This window comes from Jaculus jaculus, chromosome 10 (genome assembly GCF_020740685.1).
Source record: "Jaculus jaculus isolate mJacJac1 chromosome 10, mJacJac1.mat.Y.cur, whole genome shotgun sequence".
NCBI classification, from domain to species: domain Eukaryota; kingdom Metazoa; phylum Chordata; class Mammalia; order Rodentia; family Dipodidae; genus Jaculus; species Jaculus jaculus.
In genome coordinates this window covers 19,222,491-19,246,028 of record NC_059111.1, presented here as the reverse complement: position 1 = coordinate 19,246,028, position 23,538 = coordinate 19,222,491, and the positions used below count along the sequence as shown (strand labels likewise).

General features: G+C 42.9%; 1 protein-coding gene across 1 annotated transcript; it reads right to left on the bottom strand.

Annotated features, from left to right (window-relative positions):
• Positions 1–4,787: 4,787 nt before the first annotated feature.
• Positions 4,788–23,274, bottom strand: Senp8 (SUMO peptidase family member, NEDD8 specific). Its single transcript, XM_004666650.3, has 2 exons — positions 23,170–23,274; positions 4,788–5,585 (listed from the first exon to the last, which is right to left on the bottom strand). Exon 2 carries the CDS (start codon positions 5,548–5,550, stop codon positions 4,903–4,905), a length of 648 nt encoding a protein of 215 aa, XP_004666707.1. The 5' UTR covers positions 5,551–5,585; positions 23,170–23,274; the 3' UTR covers positions 4,788–4,902.
• Positions 23,275–23,538: the final 264 nt, after the last annotated feature.

The window sequence follows — 23,538 nt, the reverse complement described above, 5'->3', positions numbered from 1 at the left end:
CTAGGAGTGCTATAGCTGGGTCATATGGTAGAGCAGTCTTTAGCTGTTTTAGGAACCTCCACACTGATTTCCACAATGGCTGGACCAGATTGCATTCCCACCAGCAGTGTAGAAGGGTTCCTCTTTTTCCACTTCCTCACCAGCATTTATGGTCATTTGTTTTCATGATGGTGGCCAATCTGACAGGAGTGAGATGGAATCGCAACATAGTTTTAATCTGCATTTCCCTGATTGCTAGGGAAGTAGAACACTTTTTTTTAGATGTTTATATGCTCTCTGTATTTCTTCTTCTGAGAACTCTCTATTTAGTTCCATAGCCTTTTTGTTTTTTGAGGTAGAATCTCACTCTAGCCCAGGCTAACCTGAAATTCACTACATAGTCTCAGGGTGGCCTTGAACTCACAGCAGTCCTCCTACCTCTGCCTCCAGAGTTCTGGGATTAAAGGCGTGCGCCACCACACCTGGCCTTCCATAGCCCACTTTTTAATATTTTTTAAATACATTTTTTATTTTTTATTATTAGATATGGACTTTTTTGTTTTTTTTTTAAATATTTTTTTTTGTTGTTCATTTTTTATTTATTTATTTGAGAGCGACAGACACAGAGAGAAAGACAGATAGAGGGAGAGGGAGAGAATGGGCGTGCCAGGGCTTCCAGCCTCTGCAAACGAACTCCAGACGCGTGCATCCCCTTGTGCATCTGGCTAACGTGGGACCTGGGGAACTGAGCCTTGAACCGGGGTCCTTAGGCTTCACAGGCAAGCGCTTAACCGCTAAGCCATCTCTCCAGCCCAGATATGGACTTTTTTGTATGTAAACATCACGTTAGTACCCTCCTTCCTGCCCTTTTTCTGAACAGGCCTTCCTCATTGGGGTGCAGGTCAATCCCATCGGTTTTATGGATCATGCATTATGGGGTGCATAGCCCATTTTTAATTGGGTTGTTTGACTTCTTATTATTTAGCGTTCTGAGTTCTTTGTATATCCTAGATATTAACGCTCTATCGGAGGTATAGCTGGCAAAGATTTTCTCTCATTCTGTAGGTTACCTCTTTGCTCTATTCACAGTGTCCTTTGCCATATAAAAGCTTTGCAATTGCATGAGGTCCCAGCCATTGATCTGTAGTTTTATATTCTGAGCAATTGGGGTTATATTCAGAAAGTCCTTGCCAAAACCAGTATGTTGAAGGGTTTCCTCTACTTTTTCCTCTAGCAGTTTCAGAGCTTCAGGTCTGATGTTAAGGTCTTTGATCCATTTGGACTTAATTCTTATGCATGGAGAGAGATAAGGATCTATTTTCATCCTCCTACAGACTCATATCCAGTTTTCCCAGCACCATTTGCTGGTCCTGCCTCTCTCTGTTTCACCTCTATGGCTGGTTGCCAGTTCCTAATCAGCCCCCCGCCACCCTCCTGCCCCAGTGTCTTTCTCGTTATTCTTTTTATCTAAAACATACTAACATAAAATGGAAACTTTCCTTATAACTTTCTCTTTAACATGTAGTTTTAACTCCCACTTAGGCCTCAGGCCTGCTATGTAGCCAGTACTTTTTTTTTTTTTCTTTTCTTACATTTTTCCTGTTTTCACCTTCCTGGCTATAAAGGAACTGAGCTGCCACCTCTATGGTCACTGAGTGGTGAGGTTATTTTGGGCCACAAAGCCCGAGGCAGGCTTAGAATGCAAAGGTAGCTAAAATAAGTTTCACTTTGTAAAGCAAATCTTTGGTTCTCAAGTCTCAGATGCTTTGCAAATTCTCATTAGCAACAGAATGAATGTGTATGCCGAATTTATATCATATTTATTATTTGAAACAACTGAAAAAAAAATTAGTGGTTTGCTGGGGGTGGGGGTGTGTGGGTTGTACTTTTTACTCTTGGTTCCACATTTCAAAAGTTCTATTGTCTGCATTTTGAATTAAAGGGTTGAGAAAAGGCATTTTTCTTCCTATAGTAAAAAACAAAACAAAACAAAACACAAACCAACCAACCAAACAAAAAAACAAAAAAAACCCCACACCTCTAAGTTTCTGATAGTTAATAGTCCTGAGATTTCTGTGACATAACTGAACACAATTCTGTCAGATTGATGGTGGAGAGTAAAAACTAGAGCTATCAAAAGGCAGAAGCAGGGGCTGGAGAGATGGCTTAGTAGTTAACTGCTTGCCTGTGAAGCCTAAGAACCCCGGTTCGAGGCTCGATTCCCCAGGACCCACGTTAGCCAGATGCATAAGGGGGCGCATGCATCTGGAGTTCGTTTGCAGTGGCTGGAGGCCCTGGGGTGCCCATTCTCTCTCTATCTCTCCCTGCCTCTTTCTGTCTGTTGCTCTTAAATAAATAAATAAATAAATAAAGGCAGAAGCATCTATCTGAAATAGCAGCTAACCTTGGGAAGTTATCAGCTATGAGTTGTAGAACCAAAGATTGGCTCTAAGGAGGGAGTGTGTGCATGGTTTCCAGACAAGGCAAAAACTGGTGTCAGGCAAAAGCAGCAAGTTTACTCATTCATGGAGCAAACCTTAAGAGGTATTCTACAACTAGTTAATTAATTAATTAATTAATTGTGGTGCTGGGGCTTCATGCATGCTAGGACAAGTGCTCTGCCACTGAGTTATATCCCCAGCCCACAGTTGCTCAAGATCCCTCCTCTGCTTTTCTTAAAGCAGGAAGGATTTATTTTGGCTCATGGGAAGCAGAGAACATAGGAAGTGGCTCTTCCAAGGCAGCTCCTCCATGTGGTTGGCTCCCTCTCATCAGACCCCAACTAATTAGTCTGTTCAGCTATGAACTCACGAATGGATGCATCCATTGATGAAGTTAGCATCCTCATGATCAAAGCTAGGGACCAAACATTCAAGGTGTGATCCTCTGAGGGGGACACTGTATCTCCAATGGTAACCGGGAGGCACATCTCCTGTACATCTTCTTCTGGACAATCCCCAAGACCCTGCCGATTGCATCTCGTTTCTGGGAATGGCAGGAAGTGCCTTGTCTGGTCCTGGGATCCTCCAGGCAGTCAGCAGAGTATGACTGCCATCTGACCTGGGTTGGGTTTCCACTTCAAAACTATGGCCCTGGAGAAGCATAGCTTTTTCTTTGTTTATTTACTTATTTTTTGGGTTTTGGAGGTAGGGTCTCGATCTAGCCCAGGCTGACCTGGAATTCACTATGTAGTCTCAGGCCTTGAACTCATGGCAATCTGCCTACCTCTGCCTCCTGAGTGCTGGAATTAAAGGCATGCATCACCATACCCAGCTTTTTTTTCTTAATTTTAAAAAAAGTTTTTATTTATTTGGGGGTGTGTGTGTGAGAGAGAGAGAGAGAGAGAGAGAAAGAGAGAGAGGGAGGGAAAGAGGGAGGGAGGGGGAGGGAGAGAATGGGCGTGAAAGGACCTCTAGCCACTGTAAACAAACTCCAGATGCACATGCTACCTTATGCATCTGGTTTATGCAGGTACTGGGCAATCGAATGAGTCCTTAGGCTTCGTAGGCAAGCACCTTAACTACTAAGCCATCTGTCTAGCAACATTATATTGTAGCCATACTGAGGGACTGTAATGACCTTCAGTTGTCCTTAATATTGTTTTTGAGACAGGGTCTCACTCTTGCCAAGGCAGACCTGGAATTCAACTCTGTAGGCCAGGCTCGCCTGGAGCACCTGGCAAGTGCTGGGATTAAAGGTGTGTGTCACCACACCTAGATCTAGATTTCTTTTCTTTTTCCTTTTTTTTTTTTTGAGGTTAGGTTTCACTCTAGCCCAGACTGACCTAGAATTCACTATGTAGTCTCAGGGTGACTCCATCATGTCTGGCTCATGCTCCCTTATATATATTCTTTTTTCCTCCCTTATATATTCTTGTTTTTTTTTTTTAAACTTCTAGTGATGGCTTCTATAATTGTATACAATAAACCATAATTCCCTCTCCACTCCCATTTTCCCTATCACAAATCCATCCTCCTTCATATCCCCTCCCCCTCTCAATTAGTCTCTTACTTATGAGAGACAGAGAGAAGAGAGAATGGGTACAGCAGGGCCTCCAGCCACTGGACGTGACCTCCAGATGCAGGTGCTATCTTATCCACCTGGCTTACATTGGTCCTGGGGAATCAAGCCTGGGTCCTTTAGCTCTGAAGGCAAGCACCGTAACTGCTAAGCCATCTTCTCCAGTCCTAGTCTCTCTCTTATTTTATTTTCCCAAGGTAGGGCTTTGCTCTAGCCCAGGCTGACCTGGAATTCACTATCCCCATATATATATTGGTTCAAGGTAGGGTCTCACTCTAGCCCAGGCTGACCTGGAATTCACTATCCCCATATATATATTGGTTCAAGGTAGGGCCTCACTCTAGCCCAGGCTGACCTGGAATTCACTATCCCCATATATATATTGGTTCAAGGTAGGGCCTCACTCTAGCTCAGGCTGATCTGGAATTCATTCTGTTGTTTCAGGGTGGCCTCAAACTCATGGAAATCCTCCTACTTCTGCCTCCTGAGTGCTAGGATTAAAGGTGGGTGCCACCATGCCCGGTTTCCGTCATATATTCTTATGGGTGAGGGGGATCAATTTCAGTATATGTGTTGCTTAAGCCAGCATGTTAAGGGAGATCAGAAGGGAACTGATTTTATACCCATAAGAAGACTCTCACTTGAACTTGGGCAATGAATGTTAAGCTTGCTTTAACATTTTAGAGAATATAGTCAGGACAGTCAGAGAACATATTGCTTTCGTCAGGGTTAAAGTCAATCTTTCCATTAGGATCGAGCAAAGGATGACAAAGTAACACAAACAAACGTAGAACTAGTAACCCTTCGTTTATGTCATCTCCTTTAGGCACTGAGACTGTATCCCCCCACCAAATGGGGAAAGGAAGAGGAGAGAATTCAAAGGTCACAAGGGTTCTGCAGTAACTATTTCTTTTTCTTTTTAGCAAGTCTGGCAATCAGATCTTTCCATTCTCCCCTCTTCTTTGTGATGTACGCAGGGGTGAGTAGCTGCAACAGCGATTCTGGCTGTTGCCTAAAGAAGTTCTGACACAAGGCTTCAGTGTTACATATCACGTACATCCCACAGTCATAGCTGTTTTGTTGAGCTGGGGCTTTCTCTTCCACAAAGACCAGTTTGTCTCCTTTGCTGCCTAAGAAAGCCTCCAGTTTCTCTGCTACCTGCTTTGCATGGATTGAGTTGCTTCTGCTGTTGGAATCATAATGAAAGAAGCTATTTTCATCTTGGAGATAAACGAGCAAACTCCAGTGGGTACCCCCAGCTGCCTGGCAGGAATTATCATTGATGGCTAAAAATATGGCTCTCTTGTGGGGAAGATCCAGGGGTTCAAGGAACATGGCGATCTCTGAGGGGTTGCTGGTGCACTTGATGAACTGAGTGACTTCGGGGCTGATAAAGCAGATGTGGTCCGAGCAGTCATGAAACTGACTGTTAGCAAAGTACTCAAAGGCAAACCCGATAACACGGTCATTGAGCCAGTTTGGAGGATCCAACAGTGAGACATCTGACTGCCGCAGCAGGCTGTCCATGTAACTCAAGACCACAGCGTCCATGTTGTATTGAAAAGGCTGCTCAGCAATCCCAGAAGCTAAGGGAGAGTGAGAAGACAAGGTTTACTGTCGAATATAGGCTGTAGAACAGAAGTGTGTCTACACATGATTGTCAAGTGTTCAGCAACAACATCTGGCTAAGAGTAAAATACTCAAGACACTTTAGCTGCTCTACTGTATGTGCACAATCAGGTAGAATGAAAACTGAAAAATTTTCATGTAGACAAGTGTCTGTATGTATGTGTGTGTGTGTGTGTGTGTATAAATGTGTATACACACACACACACACACACACACATAATTTCTTTTTGAGATAGGGTCTCACTCTAGCCCAAGCTTACCTGGAATTTACTATGTAGTCTCAGGGTGGCCTTGAACTCATGGTGATCCTCCTATTTCTGGCCTCCCAAGTGCTGGGATTAAAGGCACTAGGCCTGGCTGTCATTTTTATCTTTTAATTTAAATGCAGAGATTGGTTAAAATTCTAGTAAACATCATAGCAATAAACATATTTTGCTCTTTAGTGAATATCAACAGCCAGGTATGGTTATACCTGAAATCCCAGAGTCTCCATTGGAGGCGGGAAGATCAGGAGTTCAGGGGTTAGTCTTGACAACACAATGAGTTTGAGGCCTTCCTGGGCTGCATGAGATCCTGTCTCAATATAAACATGCAAGATAACAATAACGACAAGTTATTTTTATATTACAGATGAATTCAAAGAGTCTGAAGAAAAAAATTTACTCATTACCAAGGGAAATACTTTTCATTTCAACATTAATTTTCAAGCGATAAGATAAAATATCCTCCTTCCATAATAGAAAGTGACAGTGATTCGAACTGTAGTTAAGAGGAATTGTAATTTCAAGAACAGAAAGCCATGACAGGAATACAGATGAAGTTCATCCCCATTCTGCCCACCTATACGCATGACTGATGCCTTTGCTCATTTCCCATCCTCACCTTCGGGAGTAATGAAGTAAGACTGAGTAATGTTTACAATGTCAGTCAGAAATTCTTTTGATGTTTTGAAAGGTGGTATGACACAGGAATCAGGAGACCTGGTTCTAACACCAGCTTTACCACTGATTTGTTAGTAATATTTTTAATTATTATCATTAATTATTTTTTGAGGTAGGGTCTCACTCTAGCCCAGGCTCACCTAGAATTCACTATGTAGTCTCAGGGTAGCCTTGAACTCATGTCGATCCTCCTACCTCTGCCTCCTGAGTGCTGGGTTTAAAGCTGTGTGCCACTATGCTTGGCCTCATTTTCTATTTAATTTGTCCTTGTTTTTGTCATATTTTAAAAGAGCTTCTGCTTGCTTTACAGGGTTGCCAAAAAGGCCACATAATTTTACTTGAAGATGTTTGTAGAGTTTAAAAAGATGTTTAACTACTATTTTCTTATATCAACAGGAAGACATTGGGAAGATCATCAGAAAATCCAGATAGAACTGCAAATCCTGTGAAGTAAGTGAGGTCTGGAAATAACCACCCATTTGAGTTAATGTGTCCAAACATCGGAATGATCACCTCAGAAGAGAAGCAAGGCAAGCTGTGTGAGAGTCTGATAAGCTTGTGAACACTTAAGGCAGGTGCTAACCAAGCCAGGCAGCAGTCTGACAGAAGTAGGAGGTAACGTATTTGAGCCTATGGATTCGGCTGAGTTAACAGAGCTGACTGCTACTCACAGCTGTGGCAGCACAACAGCACTTCTAGAAATCATAGAACAATGATGGGATCACATGCAGACTGGGAGAACAAAGCAAGGCATATTATAAAGATAGAAAGCAGCAATCCTGCTGTAGAAGAGAGGGCTGAATTATGACGTCAATTTAACCAATTCAGATCATTAAGCCAATTATTACCATTTGGCTACCCTATTAAAGCAATACAATTTTGTGATATAAACACTTCCATATAATCAGACCCTTTCAAAACTGTAACTTTTTGCTGAAGAGATGGCTCAGTGGTTAAGGGCACTTGTTTGTAAAGCCTGATGGTCCAGGTTCAAATCCCTAGTACCCATGTGACGCTAGATGCACAAAGTGGCGCAAGTGTCTGGAGTTCATTTACAGTGGCAGGAGGCCCTGGTGTGCCCATTCCCCCCTCTTTCATTCTCTCCTTGCAAATAAATAAATAAAAAAAAATTTAAAAATATACCTTTTAAGCTGGGTGTGGTGGTGCATACCTTTAATCCCAGCACTCGGGAGGCAGAAGTAGGAGGATCACCATGAGTCTGAGGCCACTCTGAGACTCCATAGTGAATTCCAGGTCAGCCTGAGTTAGAGTGAGACCCTACCTTGGAAAAAAAAAGAACATGTACCTTAAAAAATTATTTATTTATTTATTTGAAAGAGGGAGAGAGAGGGAGAGAAAGAGAGAAAGAGAGAGAGAGAGAGAGAGAGAATGGGTACACCAGGGCTTATAGCCACTGCAAAGTAACTCTAGACGCATGTGCCACCTTGTGCATCTCTGGCTTTATGTGGGTACTGGGAATTGAGCCCAGATCATCAGGCTTTGTAAGCAAGTGCCTAAACCCCTGAGCCTCCTCAGCACTTTTTTTTTTTTTTTTTTGAGGCAAGGTCTTACTTACCATGTAGCCCTGGTTGGTCTAGACTATGCAGACCAGGCTGGCCTAAACTTGTGGCAATCTTCCTTTCTCTGACTCCTGAGTAGGAATTAAATTTGTTTTGTTTCGTTTTTTCAAGGCAGGGTCTTGCTCCAGCCCAGGTTAACCTGGAATTTACTATGTAGTTTCAGGCTGGCCTTGAATTCACAGCAATCTTACCTCTGCCTCCACAATGCTGGGATTAAAGGGGTGCACCACCACACCTGCCACGATTTTTTTTTTTTTTTCGCGGTAGGGTCTCACTCTGGTCCAGGCTGATCTGGAAATCACTATATATTCTCAGGGTGGTCTCTACCTCACGGCGATCTTCCTACCTCTGCCTCCCAAGTGCTGGGATTAAAGGCATGTGCCACCATGCCAGGCTTTTTATGAATTAAATTTTATTAAGTAAGAATAACTAGGCAATAGGGGTGCCACTCAATGAGAATGTTTGCCTAATATGTGTCAGGCCCTGGGTTCAACCCTCAACACCACAGGGGGAAAAAAAAGAAGAGGAAAGACTAACTAGAGCAGAGATATAAACTTGAGCCAGGAATGAAGTTAACGAGGCATAGAGCACATTTGTTATTAGTGAGCCATAAATTTGGCTCTAGGTTTTTTGGCAGCTAACCAGAGAGAGCTAAGTTAAACATTCACAATGTCCACAATGTCAGTCAGGAGATAGGTACACGTTTTAATTTTTTTTAAAAACACTGAGGTTGAGTAGTTTTTATTTATTTATTTAATCTTATTATTTTTTTTTTGAGGAAGGGTCTCACTGTAGGCCAGGCTGACCTGGAATTCACTACATACTCACAGGGCGGCCTCCAACTCACGGTGATTCTCCTACCTCTGCCTCCCAAGTGCTGGGAGGTGTGTGCCACCCGGCTGAGTAGATTTTACTTTTGTTCACATTTTTTTTCCTTTCCTTCCCTTCCTTTCTCCCTTTTTCCTCTCTCTTTCTCTCTTTTGGTAGAGACAATAGAGCCTAAGTTGGCCTGTAAGCAGCCCATGCTAACTTCAAGCTTAGAGCAATCCACTTGTCTCAAGACTCCCTAGTGCTGGGATTAGAGCCGTAAACCACACTCTAAGCTTCAAATGGTTTTCTTCTCGAGAACCTTTCTTAAAAGACAACATGGAGGTGTTTTACTCTGCTCCTATCTTCTCAAGAGCAGGCTCTCTGTACTCTCTCTTCTTCTTTTAAACACTTTAAGTTCTATTTATAATCTCATAAAATCTCTTTAAGCCATAAAAAAAGATAACTTGGTATAATACCATAACAAATATAGTCCATAAAATTCCAGCAAAGCCAAAAGACCCAGGTTACATTCCCCAGCACCCACATATAGCCAGATGCACAAACTGGCACATGGATCTGGAGTTCATTTGCAGTGGCTGGAGGTTTTGGTGTACCCATTCTCTCTGCTTAAAAAAAAGGAAGAAAAAAAAAAAAGGCAAACCAGAATAGGAAACAATAATTAGTAAATTAGTATAAGTTAAGGCCAATCACGGTGGTACACATCTTTCGTCCTAGCACTTGGGTGGCAGAGGTGGAGGACTGGTGTAACTTCAAGGCAGCCTGGGGCTAAAGAATGAGTTTCGGAGCAGCCTAGGCTACAGAGAGACCCTGTCTTGAAAAAGCCAAAAGAAAAAAAAGTAATATAAGTTAATACTAAATTTCTTTTCTACCTAACACATTAGCAAACACAAAGAAAACTATCTGCAAGTGTGTGTGTATGTGTGTGTGTGTGTGTGTGTGTGTGTGTGTGTGTGTGTGTGTGTGGGCAATTTCAGGGTCTGTTGTCTCTGCAAACAAACACCTGCCCAGCTTTATGTGGAGCTGGGGAATCAAACCTGGGCCATCAGGCTTTGCTATCTCTCCAGTCCTGCTCTTCCTTTTAGGAGCCATTTCTTGTGGACATTGCAAATATTTTCTCTCTTAGTTACTTGACTTGGAAGATTCATTTATGCTGTTTTTGTGCCCATTTTTAAAATTTTAAATATTTATTTGCAAGGAGAGAGAGAGAGAGAGAGGAGAGACAGACAGAATGGGCATGCTAGGGCTTCTAGCTGCTACAAAATGAACTTCAGACACATGTGCCACTTTGTGCAGCTTTATGTGGGTACTGGGGAACTGAACCTGAGTCCTTAGGCTTTGCAGGTAAGCGTCTTAACTGCTAACCTCTCTCTCTAGACCATGTTAAAACTTTTTTTTCATAAGCTCCATGAAGGTAGAAAAGAAATTTATTTATTTATTTGGGAGAGAATGAGAAAGAGGCAGCGAGAAAGAGAGAGAGAGAATGGGCACACTAGGGCCTCTAGCCATTGTAAACAAACTCCAGATGTATGTGCCACCTTGTGCATCTGGAGGCAGAGTCTCACTCTAACCTAGGATGACCTGAAAGTCACCTGTAGTCCCAGGCTGGTCTTGAACTCATAGGGATCCTCCTACCTCTGCCTCCTGAATGCTAGGATTAAAGGTGTGCACCACCATGCCCACCTTTGTGTAAGTATTTCTTTATTTTGTTGTTCATTTATTGATTTTTCTGAGGTAGGGTCTAACTCTAGCCTAGGCTGACCTGAAGCTCACTCTGTAATCTCAGGCTGGCCTTGTAACTCAGTGATCCTCCTTCCTCTGCCTTCCAAGTGCTGGGATTAAGGTATGCACCACCATGTCTGGCTTGTGTATTTCTATCATTCTTTTCCCTTATACCTTTGCAAGAGTTTAACCCCTGAACCACTTCCTCAGCCCAGGGGAAAACTATCAACTAGCATTTCCAAGACTGAAGAAAAATGAGCACTGTTATTTTGACAGGTAGGTAAACAAACACAAGCTTTTGAAAGGTAATTTGACAAAAAGGGTTACCAAAACATTATCTGTAAGGGAAAACTTGGAAATGACTTGGAGTTCAGAAGGCTGGTATATTTAAATGACAGAGTTTCCACATAATGAAAAATTTTATAATTAAGTATCAAGTTGAAGATGTAAATATAACATAGAAAAATGTTCATGAGTTGAGCATGGAGGCTCATGCCTGTAAATCTAGGGAGGACGTGGAAGGCTGAAGAGGCAAGATGCCTGAAAGCTCAGAGGCAGCCTGGGTTACACAGAAAGACCATGTCTCAAAAAGAAAGAAAGTTCATGATATTCTGGAAATAGGTTACACAGCACATGTGTAATGTAATAATATATATATAAATATGACTATACCTCAACATTTTAGAGTTAGGCTTTACTAGGTAGCCTGGGGTGTCCCTTAACTCTCAATCCTCTTGCCTTCACCTCCCAAGAGCTGGTATTAACAGGCCATGCCATCATGTCTTACAGCACAAAAAATGTAAGTAATACAGTTTTTCATAAGAAATAAGAACAGAGCTGGATGTGGTGATGCACGTCTTTAATCCCAGCACTTGGGAGGCAGAAGTAGGAGGACCATTGTGAGTTTGAGCCACCCGGATACTACAATGAATTCTAGGTCAGCCTGAGGTAGAGTGAGATTTTCCTTCACAAACAAAAACAAACAAACAAAAAATTTGGGCAGGGTGTGGTACTGGGTTGTTAGGCTTTGCAGGCAAGTGCCTTAACTGCTGAGCCATCTCTCCAGCCCCTCCTTTCTTTATATAAATACAAAACAACACATGAATAGTAAAACATCTCCATTTTTAAAACTGATTTTTCATTTTTATTTATTAGTGAGACAGAGAGAGAGAGACAGACACCGAGAGAATGGGCACACCAGGGCTTCCGGCCACTGCAAATGAACTCTAGATGTATGCACCACCTTGTGCTTCTGGCTTATGTGGGCACTGGGAAATTGAACCTGGGTCCTTAGGCTTTGCAGGCACTAAGCCATCTCTCCAGTTCAAACATGTTTTAAAAAATGATGTACCTCCTTCTTTTTTTAAAATATATATATGTGTGTGTGTGTGTATATATATGTATGTATGTATGTGTGTGTGTGTGTATGTGTATAGATATATATATGTATTTTGTTTTTGTTTTTTTGAGGCAGGGTCTTGCTCTAGCTCAGGCTGACCTGGAATTCACTATGTAGTTTCAGGGTGGCCTCAAACTCTCTGCAATCCTACCTCTGACTCCTGAATGCTGGGATTAAAGGCATGCATCACCATGCCCGGCTCAATATACTTTTAAAATTTATTTGAGGGAAAGAGATAGATAGAAGAGACAGAATGCCATGCCAGGGCCTCTAGCCACTACAAATGAACTCCAGATACATGTGTCACCTTGTGTATCTGGCTTATGTGGGTACTAGGGAATCAAACCTGGTTCCTTTGGCTTTGTAGGCAAGTGCCTTAACTGCTAAGCCATCTCTCTAATCCATGCTCTCTTTCTTTTTTTTTTTTTTTTTAGCATTTTATTTTATTTTATTTATTTGACAGAAAGAGGAAGAAAGAATGGGCACGCCAGGGCCTCCAGCCACTGCAGACGAACTCCAGACACATGTGCCCTCTTGTGCATCTGGCTAACGTGGGTCCTGGGGAATTGAACCACGGTCTTTTGGCCTTGCAGGCAAACACCTTAACCGCTAAGTCATCCCTCCAGCCTCATGCTTTCTTTGTTAAACTGACCCAAATAAGTCTGTTTTCTAATTTATGAGTCTTATTTATGTCGCCTAGAAATAAGAAAAGTCTAATCTCTGCCATAATCCTTCAAAAATGAATACTTAAAATTAATTCAGGGCTGGAGAGATGGCTTAGTGGTTAAGGCGCTTGCCTGCAAAACCTAAGGACCCATGTTTGAGTCCAGGACCCATGTAAGACAGATGCACAAGGTGGCACGTGTGTCTGGAGTTCAATTGCAGTGGTTGGAGGTCCTGAAGCACCCATTCTCTCTATCGGCCTCTTCCTCTGTCTCTTTCTCTCTCAAATAAATAGAACATGTTTACAAAAATAATTCAATGTTTATGACTATTAGATTATATCCAAATACTTTCTAAGGTTTTTTTTTTTTGACAGGAGGAGAGATAGAGATAGAGACAGAGACAGAGACAGAGAGAGAGAGAAAGAAAGAGAGAGAGAGAGAGAGAGAGAGAGAGAGGGAGAGAAAGAGAGAGAAAGAATGGGTAGGCCAGGGTCTCCTGCCTCTGCACATGAGTTCTAGACACATGCGCCATTTTGTGCATTTGGCTTTACGTGGGTACTGGGGAATCAAGCCCACTTGCAGGTAAGCAAGTACCCTTAACTGCAGAGCCATCTCCACCCCCATGTCCAACTTCTAATGTATCATTCCACTTGGACTGTCACAAAAAGAATCACATCCCAGACCGAGTTTGCTCTTCATGGCAGTGTAAGCAGAAGTATTTTCAGGAAGGAAGGTCAAGCCTGGTTCTTTTTGGTTTCAATTTCCCCCAATTAGATATTTCCTCTTGATGGTAAGCCTAAACCACTGCAGATTCATGTAATGTGGCAGGCAACAGTAGCAAAAAGATTTTTACTTCAGTGCAGAGATTAGACTTTACGCATCCTTAAAAACTGAAGAGATTTATTTAACGAATATTTTTTCTTGAGTAAAATATAGAAATCTACCGTGAAAATATAAATACTCAAAGTGTCACCAACATAAAAAAGCTTTCAATTTTAGAAATAATTTATAAATTAACTTGGCATTTATCTTACATCAGTATTTTACAAACAGGGGAATTTAGCTCTTCAAACAAACAAAACAAACCTCTTGGTGTGATGTGGAAGGCTGACTAATGCCACACATTCCATCTGGCCGTGCCCTGGTGCAGGGAAACTCACCAGGTGAGCTTTTGGGGCTTTTCTCCTTGAGCCTCTCCATTTACTATTCTGTAACTAGATGCTGCTATAACGGCTCTGATGCTATGGACCTTTTGGACCTGGTGGTGCAGCCCTATGAACCCAGGTATTTGGAGACTGAGGCAGAAGGCAAGTTTAAGGCCTGCCTGATCTACATACAGAGTTCAAAGCCAGTCTAAGTAACTTAAGTTAATGTTATGGCTATATGCTTACTTGGAATATGAAAAATTAATGTAAGAACAATTTAAGACAGATAATTTTTTTTTTTGGTGGTAGGGTCACACTCTAGCTCAGGCTGACCTGGAATTCTCAGGGTGGCCTTGAACTCATGGCCATCCTCCTACCTCTGCCTCCTGAGTGCTTGGATTAAAGGCGTGTGCCACCATGTCTGGCTTTTTTTTTTTTTTTTTTTTGGTTTTTCAAGGTAGGGTCTCACTCTAGTCCAGGCTGACCTGGAATTCACTATGTAGTCTCCATGGTGGCCTTGAACTCACAATAATCCTCCTACCTCTGCCTCCTAAGAGCTGGGGTTAAAGGTGTGTGCCACCATGCTTAGCCAAGAAAGATGAAATTCTGTATCAAAAAGTAAAACTGGGAGCCGGGCATGGTGGTGCACACCTTTAATCCCAGCATTTGGGAGGCAGAGGAAGGAGGATTGCCATGAGTTCAAGGCTACCACCTACATAGTGAATTCCAGGTCAGTCTGAGCTAGAGTGAGACCCAACCTTGAAAAACCAAAAATTCATGTGCCTTAAGTATTATTATTATTATTTCGGTTTTTTGAGGTAGGGTTTCGCTCTAGCCCAGGCTGACCTGGAATTCATGATGTAGTCTCTGGGTGGCCTTGAACTCATGGTGACCCTCCTACCTCTGCTTCCCGAGTGCTGGGATTAATTAAAGGCATGCACTACCACACCCGGCCTAGTACTATTATTTTATTTAACTGCATGGAGAGAGAAAAGGAGGGAGTGAGTTAGAGAGAGAAATAATGGGCACAATGGCTGCAAATGAACTCTAGATACATGTACCACTTTGTGTACCTAGCTTTATGTAGGTACTAGAGAACTGAACCCAAGCTGCAGGTTTTGCAAGCAAGCGCCTTTAACTGTTGAGCCGCCTGCCCAGCCTGTAAGTATGACTTCTGCTTTCAAATAGACTTGCTCCTTCCTCCCCCTTAAAAAAGCGACAGACAGGTAAACCTCCAGCTCAGTGGAGACTTGCATGTACAGCCTGCGTTGAACCATACCACCACAATGGATGCCAATCATGAGATGAACAGGAAGTCAATATGGGTTCATCATGCTGAAACAGGTGGCTTCTCAGAAAATCAGGTTCTGGAAGTACAATAACTTTACTCATTTTGATTAACAATACTGAAACTCCAAATCCAAATTAAAAAAAAATCATTTTTATTTACGAGAGAGAGAATGGGCACACTAGGGCCTCTAGCCATTGCAAATGAACTCCAGATGCACATGCCACCTTGTGCATCTGGCTTAGGTGGGACCTGGAGAATTGAACCTGGATCCCTAGGCTTTGCAGGCAGATGCCTTAGCCACTAAGCCATCTCTCCAGTTCCCAAATTCAAATTTTTGAATAATCATAAATTGGGTTTTGGGATATTAGAAGCAAGTTTTTACTTTGTCAGAAGATGGGCTATCTGGCCCTTGAGGATTTTTATTTATTTAATTAGTTAAGTTTATGACAGAGAGAGAGAGAGGAGAGACAGACATATATATATATATAGAGAGAGAGAGAGAGAGAAAGAGAGAAAGAGAGAGAGAATATGAATGAATGAATGAGTGAATGGGCACACCAGGGCTTCCTGCCACTGCAAATGGACTCCACACACATGTGCCACATTGTGCACCTGGCTTTATATGGGTACTGGGGAACTGAACCTGGGCCAATAGGCTTTGTAAGCAAGTGCCTTTGGCCACTAAGCCATCTCTCCAGCCCAGGATAGGGCTTCCTAAAAGTTTGTTGGACCCCCAACTCTGACTCCTCCAAAAGGTCCAACAGATATGGAACAAAGAGGTGATCTCTAGTTCAAACCAGAGAATCAGGCCTGCTCAGCCTCAGAGTCTGTAGCCAGACAGAAAGCTCTGAGGCAGGCATGTCTTCCTACCCAACATTCACTGAGCACTCATTCCTTCAGAAAATACCCAGTACTGTGGCCGGAGAGATGGCTCAGTGGTTAAGGTACTTGCCTGCAAAGCTTAATGACCCAGGTTTGGTTCCCCAATAGCCATGTAAAGCCTGATGCACAAAATGGTGCATGTATCTGGAGTTCATTTGCAGTGGCTGCTGGAGGCCCTGGTGTGCCCATTCTCTCTATCTCTGTCTGCTTATAACAATAGAAAATATACAGTACTTATTATTACTAGGGTAGAGCGTTATGATGGGCTTGGGGATAGACACAGAGGCTCTCATGGAGATTAGATAATAAGTCATGAGGGGCACCTGAGTCTAAAGGGTTGAGAAATGTATCAAAGAAGTCACTGAGGTTATGCGAATTGGTGATAGATCACCTGCTTACCGTGGCCAACATCAATCCCCAGGACCATGAGTGAATGAATGAATGGGCCCTGGGGAATCAAACCAGGGTCCTTAGGCTTTGCAGTGTAATACCTTAACCCCTAAACCATCTCTCCAGTACTCCCTTTTTATTTCTGCTTAGTTTTATTCATCCAAGGGCTTAAAGAATTGGGCAAAGAGAAAGGTGTCCTGACTTTAAAAAGTTGAAAGTAAACACAGACCGGTATACATGCAATTTGACAAAGGAAGGCTTTAGTAATATCTTCAAATAACCATGTGAGCAGGCCATTACTTTACTGAAGTACTACATATACATACATTTTACTTATTTATTTTTTTAAGGTAGAGTCTCACACTAGCCCAGACAGACCTGGAGCTCACCAAACAATATATTTTATTTTATTTATTTGAGAGAGGGAGAGAGAGGAAGAGTTAGAGGGAGACAGAGATTGAGAGGAAGAGAGAATGGGCACACCAGGGCCTCCAGCCATTGCAAATGGACTCCAGACACATGTGCCACCTTGTGTACCTGGCTTATGTGGGTCCTGGGGAATCAAACCTGAATCTTTTTTTTTTTTTCAAACCTGAATCTTGAAGTGCTAACAATATAATTGGTACTAATACTAAAGAGTGGGCTTGCCTTTTGACCACATAAAATGCAAGTTGAGCAGGATATGGTGGCGTATGCCTTTAATCCCAGCACTTGGGAGGCAGAGATAGGAGGACTGCTGTGAGTTCAAGGCCAGCCTGACACTACAGAGTGAATTCCAGGTCATCCTGGGCTACAAAGAGACCCTACCTCGAAAAAACAAAACGAAAGCAAGCTGGTTGATTCCCACAGTGGGATGTATACCCTACTTCTTTCCCTCCTCTCTCCCTGTCTTTGCACTGCTCCAGTCTCAGCTGTCTGAATGCTGAGATTACAGGTATGAATTAAGACTCCTGGCTTCAAAATACAGTTCTGAAACATTAACTTATTGAGTTAGTGTTTCCCTTCCTACCTTCAGGTTATTAATCTAGACATTTTTCTATGTTACTTTTTCAAATAGAACTCAGATCCCATTATTCTCCTAAAATTTAACATCTTCTCATTATCTTCCAGATTAAGCACAGAATTATAGCCTGTTACCCAATAATTTTCACAGAAATAGCTGCACTTTTCCTTCTTGATTCATTTTCTAGTTTTCCTCCTAGACACGTGTGCCCACAAGCTTATTACCCCTGAAGGCCCTTGTTATTAGGTAACAGCAGGTTAGTACTGGATTAAAGGATTACTTGCTGTTCAAGAGATAAAGGATGAACAGAAGAAAACCAGTCCCCTACCTCCACACCACCAGAGAGGTTGGGAAGTGAAGAACAATCAAACAACAAATCTGATCGATTATACTGGGCTGGAGTGTGGCTCAGTGGTAGAGCATCTATGTGGCATGCGCAAGGTCCTTGGTTCAATCCCCAGAAGCCTCCTACCTCCCTTTCCCCCAAAAGAACAGAAAACCATCACTCCGGGATATTTTTAAACCTCGGATCCTGGGCTGGGGAGATGGCTTAGTGGTTAAAGGTGCTTGCTTGCAAAAGCCTGACAGCGTGGGTTTGATGCCCCAGTATCCACATAAAGCCAGATGCACAAAGTGGCGCATGCATCTGGAGTTTGTTTGCAGTGGCAAGAGGCTGTGGCGGGCCCATTCTTTTACTCACTCTTTCTCTCCCTCTCCCCTCTCTTTATATATATATATATATATATATATATATATATATATATATATATATATATATATATATAGAGAGAGAGAGAGAGAGAGAGAGAGAGAGAATATGAATGAATATGAGCACGCCAGGGACTCCAGTCACTGTAAACAAACTCCAGATGCATGTGCCCCATGTGCATCTGGCTTATGTGGGTCCTGGGGAATTGAACCAGGATCCTTTGGCTTTTCAGGCAAATGCCTTAACTACTAAGCCATCTCTCCAGCCCTCCCTTCTCTCTTTATTTGCAAATAAATAGGATGTGACTAGAATTTCAGGGTTCTATGAATATGGAATAAGAAAATATTTGCATCTTCATTTTCAACAAGTTCTGGCTGAAATTTAGCATTTCCCCCCCAACAAATGCAGGCAATATGCTACAGTAGTATCAGCAGTCTGTCAACACTAGAAATCTTGTTATTTTTCACTTCACATTAAAGTTGTTACAGGTATTTAAAAAATGTAATTTACATTTATTATCACTTTGAAATTATATAATTAGGCCTGTGGCTAGATGTTATCTAGTGCATAAAGAAGTACATATATAATTACACTACATATAATACTGTTTCCTTTATATATATACATATTTATTTATTTATTTTTTTTTGGTTTTTTGAGATAGGGTCTTGCCCCAGCCCAGGCTGACCTGGAATTCACTATGTAGTTTCAAACTCACAGCAATCCTCCTACCTCTGCCTCCCAAGTGCTGGGATTCAAGGAGTGTGCCACCACACCTGGCTTGTCATTTTATACATTCAAGAACATTTTCTGAGGATCAAGTCAACAGACTCTCATAAAGATCTAGACTGAAAAAGAGGTTAAGACTCTTTGTCTTATATATCTACTAATTGCTTAAAGTATATGATTAATTAATCTGAGAGAGAGAGAGAGAGAGAGAGAGAGAGAGAGAGAGAGAGAGAGAGGGAGGGAGGGAGAGATAAAGAGAGAATGGGCATGCCAGTGACTTCTGCCACTGCAAACGAACCCCAGACACATGTGCCACCTTGTGTATCTGGCTTTATGAGAGTACTGGGGAATCAAACTCGGGTCCTTAGGCTTTGCAGGCAAGTGCTTTAACCACTGACCCATCTTTCCAGCCCCATAGTATACAATTTAAATTCTGTGGCATGTAATTCTAGCCTCCTCATAATCTGTTCTCATCCACTTTTATCATCTTCATCTCTTCCCCACTCCTACTCTCCACACTACACTCTACCCTTATCAGACAACAGCAAACTCTCTCTTATCTGGAGGCAGATAGACAGGTTTTTTTTTTTTAATTAAGTCTACTTAATATGCAACACCCATGTTATCTGAGACTTCACCTTATATAGCTCTTCTCTATCAGGTAAGGAAATCCTTTATTTATAAAGACCTGTTTTCCCTAATACTTTGTGATCCTAATAGGGCTGCATTTTAAATATCTTTATATCTTGTTCCTAACTTGAGTGATAAATGAATAAGACACCCTTGAATTGGCAAGGCAGTGTATACTTAAATTTCTAGGGGTGCGGATGTTGACCATCCCCATTATCTCATAATTGGGTTAACTCTGATCTTTATTTGGGGAAAAGAACTGTGACTCTTGAGCTATAAAACTAGACACATCTGATAAAAACCAATTAAACAGAGCCCTGCGTGGTGGCACATGCCTTTATCCCAGCACTTGGGAGGCAGAGGTAGGAGGACTGCCATGAATTTGAGGCCACCCTGAGACTACATAGTGAATTCCAGGTCAGCCTGGACCAGAGTGAGACCCTACCTCCAAAACAACAAACAAACAAATAAACAAAAAGCTCAAAAAAAAAAAAAAAAAAAAAAACCAAAACAAAACAGAAAAACCATAAAAGGGACAAGCAGTAACTCAGGTGGACCTGATTAAGAATGCTGATGAGCCGGGCACACACCTTTAATCCTAGTGCTCAGGACGCAGAAGTAGGAAGGTCAGCATGAGTTCGAGGCCAGCCTGAGACTACATAGTGAATTCCAGGTCAGCCTGGGCCAGAGCAAGACCCTACCTTGAAAAACAAAAGGAAACAAACAAAAAGATGCAGATGAGGGTCTGGAGAGATGGCTTAATGGTTAAGGCACTGGCCTACAAAGCCAAAGGACTCAGGTTCGATTCCCCAGGACCCACATAAGGCAGATGCACAAGGTAGCACAAAATTGATTCCCTCTACTTCCTGCATGTTCCCAATTTTTTTAAAAAAAATTTTATTTATTTTTTCCTAGTTAACTTACTTTTATTTGAGACAGAAAAGAGGGAGAGAATGGGCATGCCAGGGCCTCTAGCCACTGCAAATGAACTCCAGACGCATGTGCCACCTTATACATCTGGTTTATGTAGTAGTGGTGAATTGAACCTGGGTCCTTAGGCTTTGTAGGCAAGGGCCTTAACTGCTAACCCATCTCTCCAGCCCAATTTTATTTATCTGTATGTTTATTTGAGAGAGAAAGTGGCAGATAAAGACAGCATGGGCATACCAGAGCCTCTAACCATTGTAAATGAAATCCAGATGCATTTGCCACCTTGTGCATCTGGCTTTATGTGGGTACTGGAGAACTGAACCTGGGTTCTTAGGCTTTGCAGGCAAGTACCTTAACTGCTAAGCTCTCTCTCCAGCCCTGTTCCCAATTCGTTTTTTATTTTTTTGATTTTCAGGGTAGGGTTTCACTGTAGCCCAGGCTGACCTGGAATTCACTAGGTAGTCTTAGGGTGGCCTCAAACTCCTGGCAATCTTCCTACCTTTGCCTCTTCAGTGCTGAGATTAAAGGTGTGCATCACCATGCCTGGCCCCAATTCTTTTTTTTTTTTTTTTTTTTTTGGTTTTTTGAGGTAGGGTCTCACTCTGGTCCAGGCTGACCTGGAATTAACTCTGTAGTCTCAGGGTGGCCTTGAACTCATGGCAATCCTCCTATCTCTGCCTCCCGAGTGCTGGGATTAAAGGCGTGCGCCACCACGCCCGGCCCCCCAATTCTTATTTCTCCCTTTTTTCTAGTTTAGTAAGGTCTTACTCTTTATCATTAGTCACCAGAGGAGCTAGAGTTCAGTTAGGGTAGGGCAACAGTAATTTCTTTTTTAAGCTTCCTAGTGACTACACAAGCTTGCATTCCCGTGCAATATAGTGATACCAGATCTTCCTGACCCTCCAAACATCCACTCAAGTTTTATGGTAATTTTTCATTTTTTGGTAAGAGTACTGAACCCAGAGCTAGGCAGTCACTCTACTACTCTTTTCATTGGGCTCAGGCTGGTCTTGAACCCGAGATCCTCTTGCATCATAGGCTTGTACTTGCCAGGCAAGTGTCTCACCTTGAAACAATCTTTGTTTCCTTGGGTCCACATCTAGTTCACTTATTTCACTCTATAATGAGTTAAAAGTATTTTTTTTGAATGGGGGGTGATAAGGTCTTGCTGTGACACAGGCTAGCTTAAAATTAGCCACCTCCCCTGGCTGCTTTAAAGGGACATCTATACCAGCATAGTTCTTACTAGGTATATTGCAATCCTTTTGTCTTTTGTTTTAGTTTTTTAAGGTAGGGTCTTGCTCTAGCCCAGGCTGACCTGGAATTCACTATATAGTCTCAGGGTGGCCTTGAACTCACAGTGATACTCCTGATTACTAGGATTAAGGCATGCACTACCATGCCCAGCATTGTATTATTATATTTATTTATTTATTTATTTTTGGTTTTCGAGGTAGGGTCTCACTCTAGCCCAGGCTGACCTGGAATTCACTAGGGTGGCCTCGAACTGATGGCAATTCTCCTACCTCTGCCTCCCGAATGCTGGGATTAAAGGCGTGCACCACCATGCCCGGCCTGTGCCCAGCATTTTAAAAAATATATTTATTTACAAGCAGAGAGAAAGACAGAATGGGTGTGCCAGGATCTCTAGCTGCTGCAAATGAATTACAGATGCATGTACTACTTTGTGCATCTGGATTTACCTAGAAGTGGGGAATCGAACCCAGGCCCTTAGGCCTTGCAAGCCAACATCTTAACTGCTCTGCTCATCTTTGTGGCTCTCTGCTTTTTACTTAAAAATTTTTTTTTTTAATTCACTTGCAAGGAGAGAGAGAATGAATGAACAAGTGCCATCAGGGCCTCTAGCCACTGCAAACAAACTCCAGATGCATGTGCCACTTTCTGCATGTGGCTTTACATGGGTACTGGGGAGCCAAACCCAGGTCATTAGGCTTTGCATGCAAGTGCCTTAACTGTTGAGTCATCTCTCCAGCTCCTTTTTTTTTTTTTTTTTTTTTTTTTTTTTTTTTTGTGAGGCAGGGTCTCACCTAGTCTAGGCTGACCTGGAATCTGGAATTCACTCTGTAGTCTCAGGGTGGCCTTGAACTCATGGCGATCCTCCTACCTTCTGCCTCCCAAGTGCTGAGATTAAAGGCGTTGCTCCCCGGGTTTTAACTTTTAGGGACCCGTCACATGCTTTTGCATTTGTTATTCTATCTCCATTTTTTTTTAAACAAGTACTGCCCATCAGTGTTGTAACACAAGTCCTTTGAATGACCTGAAAGTCGTGTGGGAAAAAGTCTTCCCTGCAATCAGGGGCCCCTGGTTCTGTCAGTGCTCACATCATCCCGTAGGTAGACTCTGGCCGGGTCACCAACGCAGATTCTCCGTCTCAGGCCTACATCACAGGGGACTTTAAAAAGCACAAGATCCCTTCACTCCCTTCTGCCTTTCTGGCATGTAATTTAAGGAGCAAAACCAACTCAAGAGAAAAGTCCGTGGAATGAATGGAAAGTCACACTTGGAATCGAGGGCGGGGTCAAGTGGCGACGAGAGAGAGCGTGCGCGCGTGGAAAGGGGGCGGCGCCGAGACTCTGGCCGCCGAGTGGGCAAGGGGACCCGCTAGGGTCCGCGTGCGCGGGCCACCGACCCACACAGACGATCCCTAGCGCGGAGGAGGAGGTAGAACCTTCTTACCTAGTCCTCAGGCCTCACCATCCCAACCAGCCTTCAGGCACCTCAGTTCTGACCGGAAAGCGAGCCGTAAAAGTCGTAAACCCAGAGTGTCTTTTTTTTTTTTTTTTGACCTTACGACACTTCTGTCTAGTTAGTATCTATTCAGAACACTGAGTTCCCAACCCTGCCGTAAGGTGAGGAAGACAAGTTTAAGGCGGGCGGGGGGAGGAGGAGGGAAAGAGAGGGGAGGAAGCGAGGCGTGTCCGCGCAGGCGCACTTCGTACGCTCGGGTCCGCGTCACGTGCGGGGGGCGTGGCCGGGCGTGGCCGGCTCCTTCCCTCCCTCCCTCTCTTCCCCCCCCTCGCGTTCCCCCGGGCTTGGCAATCGGGG

What these genes read in the sequence shown, in the direction of transcription:
- Senp8 (XM_004666650.3), bottom strand. Translation starts at nt 5,550, where the DNA reads ATGGACGCTGTGGTCTTGAGTTACATGGACAGCCTGCTGCGGCAGTCA.